The sequence below is a fragment of the Musca vetustissima genome, unplaced genomic scaffold (genome assembly GCF_032173495.1).
Source record: "Musca vetustissima isolate MV318-11 ecotype Yass unplaced genomic scaffold, APGP_CSIRO_Mvet_v1 utg12994, whole genome shotgun sequence".
Classification (NCBI taxonomy): Eukaryota; Metazoa; Arthropoda; class Insecta; order Diptera; family Muscidae; genus Musca; species Musca vetustissima.
Window position 1 is genome coordinate 75,316 of NW_026880276.1, and position 20,381 is coordinate 95,696.

Consider the following 20,381-nt stretch of genomic DNA (forward strand, 5'->3'; position numbering starts at 1 on the left):
GTACAGGTAGCATTCATTATCCGATTTGGATGAAATTTGGCACAAGTCACTTATTTGGCCCAAGGACTAACCCTCTTGAAGTTCAAGAAAATGGGATCAATGGGATATATAGTTTATTCCAATTTTAAGTAAAATTTTGCACAGCGTACTGAATTCCAGCAACGTACACAGGATTTCATTTCGGGGGGCCCGGTAGTATAAAATGAAAAAATTCGCTGTTACAAACAAAAATTTACTGTGAAAAAATTCATTTCCTGCGTACGTCCCTGCTGAATTCAATCCTGTTTGGCGCCATTTCAAAAAAACTTCTCAGAGTTTTTGAAATCTCTCCAGATTTCGATATAGCTACCATACATAGTTTCGTCCGATTTTATGTTAATGGTGCCCCACACTCACAATATTTGTCCGATTTAGAAAACAATTTGTACAATGAAGTTTTGTTGAAATCAGTTCAGATTTACATATAGCATCCATACAAATGGGAGCTTGATTTCATACAAATGTTACATCAAAGAATCCAAGTCTGCCCGATTGACATAAAAATTGTTCATAGGTTTCAGAATGGTATGTGTATATTTATGTGGATTACAATTTTTTTCACCCCATTCCATTTCAATGGTCTTCAAGTGTTCCCAAAGTGGTGAAGGGTATCAAATAGTCGGCTCTGTCCGACTTTTGATCTTGCCTTACTGGTTTAACGATTATTTTGTAGTGGTAATAATCATATTACAAATTCTTAAGTTGGAAAGTCTATCAATAACCTTCCTAGGGTACGAATTAGTATTGTTTAGGGCTTGTTGGATAAACTATGACAAATCCAATCAACTCATGTTTACTTTTTTCTGCTTTACTTATAACCCGGTGTTGTCATATTCCTTAGTGAGGTCCGAACCTATGTGTTTTACAGTCTGCTTGTGAAAACTTTAAGAATTATTCCCATTTGAAAATTTCTCTGAATGCATGAGACAAAAAGACAGAAACACATGTGACGACACTGAAACAAAACAAAATAAAAAACAAAAACAAACGATGGAAGACAATGACAACAACAAAAAAAGTAGCGAACCAAATGAAAAGTGCCGACAATGTAAACATTTTTATTCACTTTTTGTAAGCTGTGCAGCTGCGAATAAAGTGCAGCAGCAGCAACAACAGCAAAAAACCATGTAACAACATTTGTAATGTAATGCAACTGTTCGAGTAGAAACTATGTACATACATACGCACACACACAGCAGCAGCATGACAATCAAGAATATTAAAGAGAGCTAGAGCGGAGAAAGGGGAAAGCAGCAACTTGAAAAGCCCAACTGCAAATAATTTGCCACAAAAGAAATCATTCAACAACAACATCATTCATAGGCCAACAACAGCAACAAAAACAACTCCACCAAACCATAATGTAATTTGTTGTCGGTTGTTGGGGTTTCATGCCATACCTACAACACAAAGTGTCTGCTGCAACAATTTGTGTTTTCTGTTAAACTGACAATTGACTGCCTGATGGGGTATGGGGCAATGCACATGCGCGTATTACTTCAACGAACTGAACCCCACTTCAGCACCTCCACGACCACAGTACCCCAGCAATGCACTGCTGAGAGAGGGGAGGGTCTGACAGCCAGGTCTATTTGATAGTAATTTTTAGTCTTTAACAAAATATTTTCAATTCATTTAAAGAGAGGAGAAGAACATCATTAGCTGGGAAGAGATACAGAGACGGAGGGGTGTTCGGGAGACAGACAGGCAGGCTGGTCGGCTACTAAATAAATTACTTGGCATGTTGTTGGTAATTAGGTGTAATTGTTGTGACACAACATGCATTTATTGTTCATCATTCAAATAGCAAAAAGGACAATACAATTTAAATTGCAAACGTTTTGTTTGAAGAAGAAGTCTAATGGGGAAATTGTGTGTGTGTGTGTTTATGAACAACATATCCACAATCCAAGTTTGTTTGGGCACGTAGACATGAACTGGGAATTATTCCCCGAAAGATCTCTTGATCTCAATATTTCTGTGAGGACCTATGATTATGATTACTTCGATCGGGCCGTTATAAAGAACATTTATATTTTTGTGAACATATTGTAAAAACATGGAACTATATCCAATAATTTCTGGTAGGAGATATTTATGTTTTGAGATTGGAAAACGAAAAAAATACTCTTCTTGAATGCTCCGAATATTTAAAAGGGGAATGGAACATTCTATCGGAACGATGTTAACACATGGATCAATATTCACAATTTACCCTTTAACACTCTGAAATTTTTTTTTACATCCCATCAGCCATGACACGGGAAAAATGTGCCTCATCGAAATATTCCTTTGAACCCAATCCGTTCGTTTGTCCGGACACAATAGCTCTCGAAGAGAGTAACCAAACTTTGCACATTGTAATATTTCTTCCAAACTTAGTTCAAGATCGAAGATGGGAAATTATCGGTCGACCCTTCTGGTACCTCCCACATAAAATGGTCCAAAATGTGCGGAAATGCATTTCAAAATATCAAGCGAACAGAACATTCGATTCAAATCAAACTTTACACAACCTAATATTGTTGGAAGATGGAACATATCGGTCGACTGCCCCCCAAAGGACAATATTTCGAAACTTTGTATATCATATATGAAACGAGATAAATATCTGTACCTAACCTATATCGAATACAGAGATGGAACGCATAAGGTCAAAATTTTAAATATTTGTTAACCCAATAACAATGGCGTGGACTGTCCGATTTGATGCCAAATGTGTACATGGCAATATTTATTTCAATCTTAACTTCAAGTTGGAAGGTGGGACCCACTGGTCCACTCCTTCTGGTACTTCCCCCATTAAATGGTCAAAATTGTTCTGAAAGGGCATTATATAATATCATGCGAACAGAGCATCCGAAACAAATCAAACTTTGGACAACCTAAAATATTTGCGACTTAACGGCCCACTCTTTCTAGTACCTAGCCACAATGGAATGGAACATCTAATTTCATCCAAATTTTCATGTGGCAATATATTTATCTTACATAGATCAAGCTTAAATTTGGGAGCCTTCCGTCCACTTCTTCTGGTACCTTCTCCACAAAGTGTCAACATTTTGAAATTCAAGATAATGGTAATGTCAGATTTGGTCCAAACTTTGCAAATCGTAATACATATTTTCCAATCATACATAGAATTCTACGATTGGTTCTTTAAGGCAACCACATCTAGAACCATTCCAAAGATGGTCAAATCTTATTACTCCCACACCTTCTAGTATTGTGTCCAAATTCTTTGGTTTCCTAATTTCAACTTTATTTCTATCGAATTACTAAGAATTAAAATGGAATTTATATCTAAACATATTTAAGGATATACAATAAATTAAAATCTAATTAAAATCTAAAATAAAATTTAAATCACAGCACAGCACAAATTGCAAAGCTTCTGAACCAACTATCCTCAACATATTAAGTGTAGACTTTTATATTTGAAAAATCCCACTTGTAATTAACTATTTATTACGGTGATATATCCAATCCTCATCCGACTCTCGACTATACAAGAGCACCCATACACATGTAATTTCATATTAAAGATTTTGCACATGCATGCGTACATTGATTCCTAGAAATGGATAATATTATTAATGGTATTATGTGAAAAATTCGATTCTATTAGTTCTATTCGTTTAGTTGAATATAAGTAATTGTTCAGGTGGAGGTCAGGCCAGAGATGGGAATACTGACAAATGTAATTTTTGCTGTATGACGATGAAATACAAAATTGTAATTTTTTTTCTATTAGATTCAATTGACATGGACATCGACATGTGTTAGTTATGTTCGCAATTGCATGTAATTGAGGTGGTATGTGTGAGTGTGTTTACGAGTGTGTGTGTAAGCAAATTATTGTTGAATTTTTACATTGACATGCAATGCAGCTACAAGTACCTATAGTTGAAAAAAAGTATAAATGAATGGGAGTCATTTATTGTTGCTATATTATCATCCTGTTGTAAAGTTTGAATTTTCAAGAAATGGGTGGAGTTTCCACGTGCTTGCAGTGTTACTCAATGTTATTCAAAAACAAATGGGAAATATGACCAAAGAACTTGTAATGAATTATAAATTTTTTAAGTGACCTATTAGGAAATTCCGCTTTGACAAAAAATGTGGGCTGGGTCAAAACATGGTCAATTTTCTGTCAATAAATTTTTTACTCTCCAATAAAACAAAATGTTAAAAATTACACTCAATTCCGATGTAGAATGTACCTATGAACATTAAAATATATAATCGGGTTTCGATCTTTATTTTGGTCAAAATATGAATGGATATTGAGAAGTTTGAGCAAATATGATTTCCATCACCCAAGAAGCCGAAATGTCGAAATACATTCCCTTTGGTTGGATAATGTGGGTAGAACTTTGGAAATAGGAAAATTTTATTGGTATCCAAAAATGGAGACTATACCGATTTTCAAAACTCTACCGTAAGTTGACCTCCCCCATTCTCGATTTAAAATTTTCAAGATTTTCATTGGGCTGGTAAGTGATTTAAACATAAATAATTTAAAATTTAAAAGAGAAGAAAAATTGCAAAATTTGGTTGTTGTTTTTGGTGATTTAAGAAATGTCCTTATTTTTGATGGCGGGCATGATAACTCCTCACTGGAATAACGGAATCCGGAAATTCCAACGGTGATAGAAAGAGTAGAATTATTGACTTCGCTCACAAATTAACAAAATGACGGACCTTTTTCACCGATTGGCTTTATTATATTTCATACGATAGCTATGCACTCCCCGAGAAACGTGTCAAAATTTGGAACCGATTGGATTAGTAGTTTTAGAGTTATCTTGACTACCATTCGTAAAAACAATACTTCGAGACAAATGCGTTGAACGTTTGAGAATCACTCTTGCCGTCACTTGATGTTGAAACAATAAATCGGTTATATCTTCAAGAGTTCTCGAGATTTTCACTTGAAATTTTGTGGGGACATTCTTGAATTAGTGTAGATTCGAATTAAATCAAAAATCTAAATTATTATTTTTGCCACCGAGAATGGGGGTCCCCTTAAGTACTTCAATGTGATTTCAACATTTCTAAATTTGATGAACAGTATATATAAGAGGTCTGAAAAAAAGAACTGGGTTTTCAACCCTTTCGGGAGTTACTTATGTTTGTTATATGTGTTGGTATTTCAGCTATACCAACTTTCGTGCAAATCGAAAGATATATAGGAACTTTGGTTCACTATTTACATTAAATCGGCCGAAAATTTAAAAACCTGAACCGATTTCCACGAAACTTCACGAACGTCATGGTGCACCTAGGGACTTTGGTGCACCATTTTCCTTAAATCGCACGAAATTATATATGGAAGCTATATCTAAATCTTAACCAATTTTCCCACAATTTCAATAGGGTTCGTCCTTGGGCCAAGTAAATGAGCTGTGCCAAATTTCAACCAAATCAGATCCATATCGACTCAGAAAGTGATTCTAGGCTTATTCTCAAAAGAAACAATGGGTCTATATCGTTTCCTTTTGCTTCTTACAAACATATGAACAAAGACATTATAACCTGTACCACAGTGTCTGGAAGTGTATAAAACTAATAATTTTATGAGCAGACCTAAATGTTCTTTTTTTATCGGACCTTGTATGGACCTATGAGTCTAATGTGGACCACCCCCATCGGTACAATCGGTGATATTTAATTTGTATTTATTTTTAGTCTACCCTCTAAAAACTCAATATTAAATATAAAATTTATATTCCAGTAATGAGATTATTTGAGCTTGAGGTTTTTTTCCAATTTAGTTTAAATATTCAAAGATTTCCCGATATTTCGCAATTATCAAATTGCATCTTCAAGGGTGATATCTACCTACTAATAGTCAGGATTTTCTTAATAGCTAATGTAGTTGTACTACAATTGTCTATAGTTGATATTGCACACTCGACATATATATAATTTATATATATAAAGAAATTATAGCTGCTTCGGTTGGATAACGAAGTCAGGACCTTCAAAACATGAAGGGGTATCCAGAAATAGGGACTATTCAAAAATATGGGCCCATATATTTTAGCATTTGATGTTACCCAAAGTAGAAAAAATATTAAATATTTTGTAACAGACAATCCACAAGCCATTTTTATCTGACTTGACCACCTTACCCGCTAAATTATTAATTTCGCCATTTTGAGTTTTTTAAACAAAATTCAATAATATGTTTATATGTCCTGGAATATATTTAGGCAACATATCTACATTCTTATTGAAACAATTTGTTTTTATTTTTTAAAAAATTTTACGCACACAATTAAAAGAAAATGGTGGTCCACATTACCCGAAGTTCCTCTACTTTTATGATTGATCCGCTAAATAGTTCCAATCCACCTCAATAAAATCATAACTGTGGGCACTTCCCCACAATGGGTCAATATGTTTAAATGGTCATTTGTCTAGGAAAACATATACGATCCGCTTCTACTTTTATCTTTCCCTTCCTAATTTTCTAGATATGTATATTTTCCCATATTACCATGAATAACAATGCAACACAAATTAACAACAATATAAGTAAAAAATATTACACTTAGATTTTTAGCACGTGTGCAATATAAACACGTTATCAATTTGGTCCATAAAATAGAATTGCAAATAAGCCAGGAAAAAAAAAACACAACAACAAAACCAAATCATTTTGAACCACATTTATTTTGTTCAATTAATAAATTTTCCATTTTTTTGTTTTACTTTTATTAAAATCCAAATGTAAATTCATTTGACACTTTATTGTTTTTGTGTTTTTTTTTTTTTTTGCTGTCAGTATTCTAATGTAAGGCGTCGCATTCAGCGGTTGTACCACAACAATGGATGCTTGCAGATTATAGCGCCCACATTCAGCTGAGCAAAAAATAAATCGTATCGAAACGAATCGAATTGCCTGACACACTGGGTGTCAGTTGGTTTTTCCTTTGTTTTGGCATAGTTCGGGGTTTTTTGTTTTGGTGGTTAGAATATGTTGTCAACATTTTTGACATAACAATTACGGCGATTTACTGACACCAAAATGACGTCCGCAGACTCACTGGCTCTGTGATACGGTTTTGTGTTGGCCGCCGTTGTGGGCGTTAAAAATAGGCTATATTATTTTGTATAATAGCATAGTTACAATGATTTGTTGTTGATGTATTAATAATGGCTAATATTGCCGGAGAGGTTAAGACGTTGAAGTTGCCGCTGACAGCAGCAAGTCATGGCGGAAAATTCGTATTTTCAAATAAATGCTAAAGTTATTTAAAACTCGTATTTTTTTTTTTAATCTTAAGATCTTCAATATAAAGAAACCAACATCGATGATTGAACATCATCATTGCTAAAAAACTATATACAACATATCGGTTTAATATTGGTCCATGTTTTGGAATAGCACCCTTGAAATTAAAACCCTACTTCGCAAGCCATCTTTATCACAACATCGACGTTAATCGACGAACTACGGGAAGCCAAAATCATAGCAGTGTCAGGAGCTCTTTATCATCCCCAAAAAATACAGCCCACTAGTCTCTCTGACGCTCTACATACTCAACAGCTTTGAGCATTGTCTATTCCCACTGTCTGTGCCCTGACCCCTAAGCACTGTGGCTGTAATTTCCTATTCTAGGGTCTTGGAGGGAAGATGGAGAAAAATACCATGTTTTAGCTGAGCCTCTTTACAAGGGTCCGATTTTATTTTATTTGAAAGGTTATTTCCAAACGGAACTTGGGTTAAAAAGTAATTTCGGTGGACAAAAAATCTTCTGACAGACACATTGACATAGCTCCTCCCATTTTCGGTATCTGTAATGCAGGGATGTACGCCCTTGCACTCTAGCGGTTAGCTCAACTCATACGGATTCTGACGCTCATTTGTTTAATCGTCGTTGAGACTTCAACGAGTAAACATATCTATGGTGGTGTACATCATTTTGCGGCTACGCTTAAGCGGCCCAAACACGTCAAACATGTATGTTTGATCGGTGTGAAGCTCCTAGACCACAAAAGAATCAACAAAACTTCATTTCCAATTTGGTTTTTAAAGATTGAAGATGGACAGCGATAGTGAGTAAAAAAGACCGAACTTTATTATTTAATTAAATTCTTTTGTTTGCACATTTTTGACGTGTGTGGACCGCTTTAGCTTTGTGTACTAGTCTCACAAATACATTTACAAATTGCCATCCTCTCACCGTGTGCATCACTGCTTTAATGTCATAGACGTAGAGTTGGGTAGTTCCGAGAAAGGAACGATCGGAACTAGTTCCAACTCTTTAATTAATATAGTTCTTTTTTTCTGATCTCGTTCCTTTATTTCCATATTTTTCATATTTTTGCACAATTTTCAATCATCTATTAAAAAAATCAACACGGAACTATGTGAGCGAAAAAAAAATAACGATGAAAGAGACTCAAAGGAACTATGTAGGAGTCGGAACTATATGGAGCAAAGGAACTATAAATAGCAAAGGAACTATAAATAGCAAAGGAACTATAAAGAGCAAAGGAACTATATGGAGCAAGGGAACTATTTAGAGCAAAGGAACTATAAAAAGCAAAGGAACGATAAAAAGCAAAGGAACTATAAAGAGCAAAGGAACTGTATGGAACAAAGGAACTATTTGGATCAATAGAACTATAAAGAGCAAAGGAATTGTGTAGAGAAAAGGAACTACATTGGGCAAAGGAACTATATGGAGCAAAGGAAATACATTAAGGAACTAGTTCCTTTAAAAAAAAAAAAGGAACAAGAGAGATCGATCCGCTACGTGAACTAGATTGCCCAACTCTACATAGACGCAATGTTTAACCTGCGTCTCTGTAATATAACATATCGCCTTCTCCAAGGTTACAAAAATACTTCCAGATACAGCCTCCATGGTATTGGTACTCATTTTCCAATCGAAGTGCCTGTAAATAAGCATTTCTGTTTCTCAGAAGATAAGAAACTTCCGCGCGGAACATTTGAAATGCGCCAGGACATTTGAAATGTTGACTATGGCGTTTGGCCAATCTATGATGAGCAGTTATGAAATAATGCTCGTCCTGATCACAGAAGTAATGAATACATTGAAGCAGTGAAATGATTTTGGATAGTGGTCGAATCATCACCTGCGATGTTGCTGATAATATTGGCATATCGTACGACCTAATGGCAAACAATGTCTACTAATGTGTTGGAAATGAAAGATGTGGCTGTGCAGATTACTTTATGGTCCTCCAGATTACATCAAAAATGTCATAACTCGTGGCAAATTATGGGTTTATGGTTATAACATTGAAACCAAAGTCAATCATTTAAATGAAAACCGAAAAAAAACTAGCCAAGTCGGTGAAATTATATTTTGCTCACAATTTTCTTCAAACGGCAATGGTGTGGTTCATTATTAATTCTTGCTACAAACCCGTACGGATTGGAAAATCTGAATCGTCGACAGGCTCCTGAAACACGTTTTTTGATATAAACAGTTCCAGTTCCATTTTTATACCCTTCACCACACTGTGGTACAGGGTATTATGCCTTTGTGCATATGTTTGTAACAAGAAAAAGGAATCAAGATAGACCCATGGTTCCTTTTGAGAATATCACATTATGAGTCGATTTATAGATGTTCGTCTGTCCGTCCATCGTCCATGTATTTTTGTGAGCAAAGTACAGGTCGCATTTATGATCCAAATTGGATGAAATTTGGCACAGCCCATTGGATTGGCCCAAGGACGAATCCTATTAAAATTGGATTTAGATATAGCTCCCATATATATTTTCGTCCGATTTTATGTAAATGGTGCACCAAAGTCCCTGAAAATCATTAGATTTGCATGAATTTTGGCATAGCGTACTAAATTAAGACGACAATGATGTGTGCTAAGTTTCGGGAAAATCGGTTTAAATTTAGATATAGCTCCCATATATAGTTTCGCCCGATTTTACGTAAATGGTGCAGTTGAAGAAAATTGTGAGCAAAAACAAGCTGGCATAGATGGATTATATCTGAGAGGGATTATTTGATAAAGGACGGTGAAGATTTTGATAAAAACTTTATGTTTCTTGTTTGACAGAACTCGTACGATCGTCCCCGTTCTGACATAGCCCCATTAAAAAAATCGCCCCTTTTTCGGAATATCCTGGCATCCTCTATATAATTGTATTGACCGATTTTAAGTATTCTTTTTATAATCGATTCTTGTTATAATCCAACTAGAAGGACTCAAGATCTATAGAATAAAAAGAAATTATATTTTGAGTTTGTGTGGTACGGCCATAAATAAATTTCATTAACGCCCTCTCCTCCCCCCCTTCGAATGACCATTTAAATTTTATTGCCACCGGAGCTTCTTTGTTTTGGCTAGCTAAATGTTAAAAATTATTTGCGTTAAATATATGGCGACTGATTGTCGTCGACTACACCATCAACGCCCTTCTTCCTTTCCAAAGTAATTTAAGGTTTAATAAATTTCCAAACAAACACGCAATAAATAGGAGTTTCCATTTTTGTGTGCCCTGGTATTACCCGAACACTTTAAAGTTTTGTGGCTAAAATTTGGTCTCAATTACCAACTTTGAAACAAGTTGCCTTTTCAACAAGAAAAATAAAAGTTAACCAAGGCATTGTGTGGCTCTGAGATGGTGGCTAATGTTCTTTGAGGAGAGAGTATTCTGAACAACAAAGAATAATTCTGTTAAAAAATATTTTCAAAGAGTTTAATAAATTATATGAATATGAAATGTGATAGCATGATGTGGAAATGTAAATCGTCAATGGTGGTAGCTTCAAATAACTTTTCTGCAGACTTTTACACTTTGAAATTGTAAAAAAAGGAAAAAGTTTTCTTTAAATCTTATTACGATTCGAAAAGAGGTGAGAATTTACTAAAGACTTCAGATTATACCTTATAAGTTTTAATTTATCGGGAGTTGCCGTTATATGTATTATTACTTATTATTTTTAATTATTATGTATAGATTTCTTAAAATAAATAAAAAAACCCAAATTTCATCGATACTTACATTTTCATGTTTGAAAAAACACAGCATTTTTAATTCACGAAAAACTCGCTTTGATGAAACCAATGACTGAAAAACATTTGGAAGTTTTTTCAATGCAACGCGACGTCCATCTCGTGGATCTGTGACAGCCCTGTAAAAAAAGAAAAAAATAATACATGAATTAATTTGAATTTCATTATAATTTAAGAACAAATATTACAATTATGTCAGAATCTGGATCTATACGAGATCTGGAAAAAACGTTATGTTTATTTCATTCTAAAACTATTTATTTTGTCATCAATAACTATCTTGTTTTTAAAACTGAAACGAGCATTTCGGGAATAGCTGTTTCGTTTTGTTCTTTGTCTCCTGAATCGTAGCAAAAACGATTGCCTTTCATTGGTGTCTTCAGTTTTTGGAAGAGGAAAACGTCAGCAGGCGCCAATTACAGTGAATGAGGCAGACAATGGTTTTGTTTAAGGGGACCCCCCAGCGAAAATCTCAAGTACTCTTGAAGATATAGCCGATTTATTGTGTCAGCATCAAGTGACGGCTAAAGGGCTTCTCAAACTTTAAACGCGTTTTTCGCATTTTGCGAATGGCGGGCACGATAACTCAAAACTAATAACCCAATCGATTCCAATTTTTTACACGTTTCTCTGTGAGTGTATAGCTATCGTATGAACTAGGATAAAGCCAATCGGTGAAGATCTTCCTTATTTTTTAACTTTTTAAAATCGGCGATTTTCCAAAAATATTTTTTCAAAAGTCCGCACATTTTGTTAATTTTAGAGCGAAGTCAATAATCCTAGTTCATACGAGAGCCAGTCGTGTACTCTTTCTAACACCGTTGGAATTTTCGGATTCCGATGTTCTGATGTTCATTAATTACAAAAACAACAACAAAACAACAACAACAAACATTTTTTCTAAATTATTTTTCTTCTCCTTTAAATCTTCAAATATATATGTGCAAAGTTACAAACCTTAACTAGCATTGGTATTGATATACCAGCCCATTGAAAATCTTGAAAAATTAAAATCGAGAATGGGTGGGGTTCCCTTAAGCGAAAGCATCGATGTGTCAACTGATACGTTATCATGTTGCAAAATTCGATATTGGGTTTTCCAAATTCTGCGAGTTTCTGGCGAACTGCAAACGTAATATAACTTTCTTTATGAAGCACCATTCTATTGCAGTCGAAGAAAACATTGAGCAAAAGTCTTGGCTCTTCGGTACATTGCTATAGTCACGACCGATTGGGTTTTGCTTTCCATTTCATAGCCATACATCCAAGATTCGTCAATATTTTTGAAAGATAATTTTCCAACGGAAGGGACTTTAACTTGGAATTTCGAATTTCAGAGGATAAAAATATTCTGGGAAAAATTGTCAATATATGAATGTCCATATTTTGACATAGCTCCCATTTTCGGCATCTTTAATGTCCAAGACGCATTGTCCAACTAAAGTTTCTGTAATATGACATATCTTCTTCTTAAAGGATAAAAGAAAACTTCCAAATACAGACTCCATATCATGGTATTGGTATTCATTTTCCAATCGAAATGCCTGTAAAGTGATATTTCAGTTTATCAGAAGATAAGATACCTCCTGAGCAGGGTTACCGTTGTGCGACTAAAGTCGCAATTTACACTTTTTGATGCTCCGTAACTCTGTTTGCAACATTTTAAGTTTCAAAAATTTTGGAAAAATTCTGGCTGCCGCTCGTTTTGTGGTCAACACATTCGCAAAAGGCGATTATCGATGTCTTTAGCATATAAATTTAATCGGTAGTTTAAAACCATCCTGATTATTTTCTAAAAATCCTGTTCAGAAATATATTGATCCGTATCTATCTCTCGCGAATATATTGTATTAACGCATTTAACTTAACGGGATGTATTTGTGGAAAATATTTCATATAATGCACAATTTATTCGAAATTGATTAGTCTTCGTAGATTTCAGATTTTCTGAACATGTATGGGTTAAAAAGTGGAAAAGGACGATAAAAACATACCAATTTCGTTTTCTTATTATCGGGGACCCTACCTAAAATCTTATAATCGAAAGTTTTGTAAAATATTTGGAGGTGAAGAAATCTCGTCCTGTGGTATTTAGTTTACGGATCAATAAAATAAAGACGTACAAGGACTCGAAATAAAAGGAGGACATTTTTTACAAAAATATTCCTCATTCGATTTGGAATGCCATCTCAAAACTAACCTGCAATATACGCAAATAAAGATGTTAAGATTGTTCTCCAAGAACTTTAAAGTTGCCCACATTTTTTGTATTACGGAATATCTGAAAAACTTCAACTTCTTGTATTTTCTTAATATACTCGCCAAGGAATTTCCACCTCCCATCGTCGATTGACGTCGATTTTGTGTCACATAGTTATTAATATCATTTAGTTTTATTTATTTTATTTTTTGTTTAAAATTGAAATCAATTTCAATTTTTTAAACGAATCATATTTGATTTTATATGATAAAAATAACCACAAAAACAATCAATTCGAAAATAAATAAAACAAGTGAAAAAGCATTAGGTTCGGCCGGGCAGAACTTTGGATACCCTCCACCATAAAAATACTGACAGGTACTTGAAATGAAAACATAGGGAAAATACTTAAAAAGTGGACCTATACCGACATTTCAATGGATTATGTAAACCATAATACAAATTTCAGAAATTTTTTATGGATAATTATACCGTCAGCCTTATGACTAAGGACGGTGTATACACTTTAACACGGCGAAAATGTGCCTCATCGAAATAAGAGGAGGAGGGTAGAAATATGGGGAACATACCAAACATTTCTACAAAACGATTAAGGTTCCAACTTATAAGACTTATTATTTCTTCCAATATTAGTTCAAGTTCGAACATGGGGAATATCGGTCCACTCCTTCTGGTACCTCCCACACAGGGGGTAGGCCTAAATGCAAGTTAGAGTTCATATATATGAATATATAAGGTTAATTATCGAACCTTATGTTCTAGTTTTTTTTTCGTATATCCCGCTGATGAAATGATTACAACAGAGTCTTAGAACCAAACCCAAACACGGAACAAATCATATAACTATTTTAATATAAAAAAAATTAATATACCCTCTATAATATGGGGTTATAGGGGACGACCCCAAAAAGGGGGCAAATAGAGATTTGGTACCTATTAAGAACTCAAAATACTAAATTACAACCAATTCGGAGGAAAAATACGATAAAAACCCCCAAAATACTGAAAATTTTGAGGTACCGTTATATGGGTGCTACCAGAAAAAGTGGACCTATATTTATAATTTTTTGTGGAGACATTTAGTACTCAATAAGAACCCAATGTACCCAATTTCAGGGTATTCGGTTGAAAAACGCACTCAAGAACCCTAAAATACGGAAATTTGGTGGTACTGTTATATGGGAGCTATGCCTAAACGTGGACCGATATACCCCATCTTTGAACTTGACCTGCCTGCAGCCAAAAGACAACCTATGCAAAATTTCCGCACCCTATCTCAATTCCTTCAGAAGATAGCGTGATTACAACAGACGGACGAACGGACAGATGGACGGACATGGCTAGATCGTCTTAGAATTTTACCCTGATCAAGAATATATATACTTTATACGGTCGGAAATGAATATTTCGATGAGTTACAAACGGAATGACAAAATTAATATACCCTCATTGCTATGGTGGAGGGTATAAAAACTATGCCTAAAAGCAACATTAATTGAGCACTTTGAGCAAATAAGATAATTTTTTTTATTTAAGAAAATTCATAATAAATTTATGGCGTCAAAAAATAAAAATAAGATTTCTATTTTATCTAGAAAAATATACATATATACAACAAATGAAAACACATTAAAGTTGGATATACATATGGGAAATTACAAAATTCTTTTAAAATTCCATAAAAAAAATTTTGAAAAATTTTTTTCCGAGCACATTCATGATTTTTGGTACATAGGTTAAGAAAAATATGCTGATTCGAAATATGTACGCGTTCACAAATTCGGATGCTGCGCACAAAAGTTATAGCGGTTTTAAATCTTGTATTTCAAATATAAATTAAATTAATTTCTATTTGTTGTAATTCGCGAATTCAAATTTTTTAGATGATTGTTAAATATCGGTATATTCATCTGATAAAAGTTTCGACTGTAAAAATGACTAAATATATTGCAGATACAATACATACAAATTACCAATATTTAAAAGCATGCAATTCGCGTATTAGTTGAAATCAGTTGATGCGCATGCGGTTTTCGTATAAACCGAATCAATGTCTTTCAATAATTATGAATTTTTCGATGTTTAATTTAGCGGTCAAAGTGTGCCGCTCGAAGCACTTTACTATGCAAAAACCCTAAAAATGGCTAAAAATCACACAACGTGTATACGATTTGTATGCGCATCCGATTTCAGTAATCTCCTCTGAAAATACTCAAAAGGACACCTATTTCAAAAGGATCGGTTAAGAACCGCGGATGTGCCTCCATAATCAATTTAGGATAAAATACGCATATTATTCGCGTATCGATATATTTTTGACCTATTTTCACACAGATTCGCGAATATGATAACACAATGATGAATGTATGTAAAATCAATTCGAAGAAAAACGCGAATTTGTCAAAAAAAGTTTTTGCAGTTTTTCCCACATTCAAGGTACCTATATCCGCCGTTTTATTGGGCGGAATTGAACATGGATGGGCTCATTAGATCCGACACGTAAAAAACTAAAATCACGCGAGGTTCCACGGAATTTGAATGGACTTTCTTAATTTTAGACTCAAAAAATATGTTTTTTATAAAAATTTACGCACCAAATTTTCGTCTTTGGAACCCAATTGCAAAAAAGCTACGGTGAGCACATTCATGAGATATACACTAAACGAAGCAAAAACACGAGTTCTACAATCCTATAATTAGTTTAGTCCATTATCTGGATGCGCATCCTAATTATAAGAAAAATTCAAAAAACACTGAAAATCCGGTTTCAAAATGTCAAAATGTCATCCTTTTTGGGTGGATGCAGTGATTATATCGAAAAATCGTACATTACAACCATATTGTCCATGGGGTATTCTGCAACTTAGTCACTGATCACATGTGCGTGCGTTGTGTAGTTTAGCCACAAATCGGGAACAAACACAAAAAAACTCGTTGGCTTCAACACATTTTCACCCATTTTTTTACATTACCACCATCACAGCTTCCACCAAACTTATTATTTATTACCAATATTTTAAGATTCTGACCAGAACACTTCATTTTTTAGAAATGAATTTAAATTATATGCAATATGTTCATATTGCGCGAGTTATAACCTTGCAAACCTCAGCTTCAAGGAATTTAAAAGATTTTTGTATTTTCCCAATATGTATAGACAGAGTATATAATTCTAATACTTAACTAAGAACTAAGAGAAACACAGCACTCAATTCGAAAATAAACAAATAAATAAACGATGCCTAAAAGTCTGCAATATTTTTTGAACACATCGCTACTCATAACGAAGTATTTTAGTTAAGAAATATCATAATAAATTCATCGCGAAAACAAGAATACGATTTCTATTTTGTCTAAATAAATATACAGAAATAAATGAACATATATATATATATATATATAGCCTAAAAGTATACTTTGAAATTGGCAATATATATTTACCAGAATTTTGTTGAATATAGCCATTATTACAATTAAAAAATTAAACGAATAAAATAAAAACTTGAAATATTGAATACTAAAAGTTTTATTTTATTTAAATTGCTTTAAAACAAAACAAAACAATTATATAAACTTTACTATGTTCTATATATAAAATTAATACTGAACTTACAACCACTGGAAACCTCAACACTCAATTCGAAAATAAATAAATAAATAAACGATGCCTTAAAGTCTGCAATATTATTGAGTACATCGTTGCACATACTTACAAACAAAACACATTTTATTTAAGCAATATCATAATAAATGTATAGCGTCAAAACAAAAATATGATTTCTATTTTGTCTAGATAAATATAGCAAAAAAAAATAAATAAATAAATAATTGGGAACTCTCACACACATATGACAATAAATTAAGTTGCCTAAACGTATACTTTGAAATTGTATATAGGTGTAGACATTGTTGCTGAATGTTGGCAACTTTATTTTGTAAACACACTTTTTTGTCTGAAAAAAAAAAAAATAATAATAACAACAAACACAATAAATAAATCTATGAACAAAGGAGGGTGCCAACCAGTCGCAAATAACAATCGTAACGTCATCTCTTGTCTCGCCTTTATTTTTTTGTTGGCTTCTGTGTGTGTGTGTGTTTTTTTTAATAAATGGAATTTTTGGCCCTCATTCTGTGATGCTTATAGATACATACATATATATAGAACGCACACAGACTTACTGTGGAAAGGTCCTGTGTCAAGTAAGTATACTATACAAATAATTTAAATTTAAACGCACGTGTATACAAATACATGAGTGCTACAGAAGCCGTTGGATAGAATTTTCCACTGCGACATATTTTATTTTGAATAATCAAAAATAAAAACATAAAAGAGAAAATTTGTCTAGAAAAATCTCCAAGCAATTAATCAAGGTATACTTTTAGGCGAATGTTACAACATTTTGGAGAAGGTATTTATTAATAAATTTATTACATTAATTTACAGTATATATACTGTATGAAGCCTCAAAACAATTACCTTGGACTGTTACAATACAAATATTTCATTTATCAAGTGTGTCTTAGTAATATATTTTTAGGCAACATTACAATTCCTTAAACAGTGCCTACTTTTTGGGCCTTTAATGTTATAAATAACTACAACTGATATCTAGAAATATTCACAACAACTTTGTCCCACCAACCATTGTGTGTGTGGTGTATTATGCAAATCCCCGGCATTTCGATTCAAGGTTATACACGTGTATCGAAATATGTGTGGGGTGGTTTTATTTCATTTCGTTGATAATCATTTCAACGGAATATTTCTATCTGATAAATGGCACACACCAGCAAATGTTGCATAAAATTACAAATTTGCATACAAATTTTCATCACAACCAGTTGCCGGTACAAATTGAATCAATTGAATTGCATGCACTTGTTTGCCGCCTCAACGGGATTTTTTTTTTTTTTTGCTTCAAATTAATACTCAAATATTGAATGGAAAAATTCTTTCGTACGAAAATTGTTAAATGACAATTTTCTGGAAGATCTTCATCAAGTAAGCGACATTTAAAAAAAATTCTAACCTCTTTTTGGAGAAAAACTCAGAGAGGCCTTTAGACATTTGATGGGATACTATATAAAAAAATTATCTTCTATAAGGAATTTTAAATGTATTCTTTTCATTGAAAGCCTCCAAAATATGTAGAATAATTCTGAAAGGAAGTACTCTACATATTCCAAGGGAAGTAGACATTTCATAGTTATTTTATGGACTTCTATAAATTGAAATTTTCGGAGTGAAACATTTCTCTACGTACTGAGGATCTTGGAAATGTCTTCTAAGTGCAGATGTATTCTTAGCGATCTTCTAGGCATAGAAGGATGCTTTTTAAAACATATTTTTTCTCTGAAAGGCATTCCTTTTGGAGATGATCTCAGAGAGGATCTATGAAAGGTCTTCTTCTGAAAGACCTCTACCATGGGAAGTAGAAATTTTTAGAGAAAGGACATCTATTGTTGGAAAAACTCGGAGAAAAGAATAAGCCGACTATGTATTGGGGAGCTTAGAAATGTCTTTTAAGGGAACCCCCATTCACGATTTTAATTTTTCAAGATTTCCAATGGGCTGGTAAATCAATACCAATGCTTGTTAAGGTTTGTAACTTTGCACATATAGATTTGAAGATTTAAAAAAGAAGAAAAATAATTTACAAAAAAAAATGTGTAATTGTTATGTTTTTTTGGTAATTAAAGAGAAATAATTATTTTTGATGGCGGGCAAGATAACTCCTCACTGGAACATTGGAATCCGAAAATTCCAACGGTGCTAGAAAGAGTACATGTCTGGCTCTCGTATGAACTAGGATTATTGAATTCATTCTAGAATTAACAAAATGGCGGAAATTTGAAAAAATATTTTTGGAAAATCACCAATTTTTGACTAAAAACCAAGTTAAAAAATAAGGAAGATCTTCACCGTTTGGCTTTATCCTAGTTCATACGATAGCTATACACTCACCGAGAAACGTGTAAAAATTTGGAATCGATTGGGTTATTAGTTTTTGAGTTATCGAGCCCGCCTAGCGCAAAAGAGAAAAACGCGTTTAAAGTTTGAGAAGCCCTTTAGCCGTCACTTGACACCGCCACTGACACAATAAATCGGCTATATCTTCAAAAATTGTTGAGATTTTCGCTTGAAAATTGGTAGGGACATTCTTGAATTAGTGTAGATTCGAATTAAATCAAAAAATTTTGACCCCGAGAATGGGGGGACCCCCCTTAAGTGCAAATGTATTTTAAAAAATCTATTAAAAATATTTATTTTTTTCTGAAAGCCATTATTTTTTGAAAATGTACTCTGAAACGGGGGGGGAAGGTGTCTAAATAACTATTGTCTAGGTACAGAAGCACTAAAAATTACCTCTTCTATGTATATAAAAAGTATTAATTTCATTGAAGGTCTCCAAAATATGTAGAATACTCCTAAAAGGACTTCGATATTTTTAAGACCTCTTCCATGGGAAGTAGAAAGTTATTTTATGGATCTTCTGAAAGGGCATCTATTTATGGAAGAACTCGCAAGGGTATTTTATACATAAAAATAGGTAAATTATGTATAGAAGGATGCCTTAAAAATATGTTTTCCTTTGAAAGGCTTTCTTTTTGGAGATAAATGGACTTTTGTTGGGATATTCTATTAAAAATATCCCTTCTATCTACAGAAGAAGGAAAGGTCTTATATAAACTGGACATTTCGGAAAGGGAAGTGAGGGCAAGTCGCCTCTGTTCTCAAGATATTGAAAAAGGTTTCTATGCTTAGATATCCTCTGAAAGATCTTTATTAAAAATACGTATTTCAAATGATTATCGTAGTATCTCTACGTGTAAATAATTATGGATTTTTTTATATATATTTTTAAGGCCCTCCATGGCTAAAATAGTGGATTGTTATACCCACAGTCTGATGGTAAACTTTTTTTGAGTTTCGACCCCTGTGGACCAAATCATATTCAGACAATTTAGTATCGATTTACAAATGTCCGTCTGTCTGCCTAGTTTGCACAATAACGCTTGAAGGCAGTAATCGATTTCTTCCATACTTCGCTCTTCGTAAAATTTCTTTCAAACTTATATCGAAATGGAAATA

At 33.5% G+C, this 20,381-nt stretch overlaps 1 protein-coding gene across 2 annotated transcripts in view; it reads right to left on the bottom strand.

Annotated features, from left to right (window-relative positions):
* LOC133325790 (serine/threonine-protein kinase NLK) overlaps nt 1–20,381 on the bottom strand; it is a 204,384-nt gene that overhangs the window by 16,785 nt on the left and 167,218 nt on the right. For both annotated transcript variants that reach the window (XM_061534513.1, XM_061534514.1), the window contains exon 2: nt 11,051–11,180. In XM_061534513.1, the coding sequence (XP_061390497.1) occupies nt 11,051–11,180 (130 nt within the window). The remainder of the gene's footprint in view (nt 1–11,050; nt 11,181–20,381) is intronic.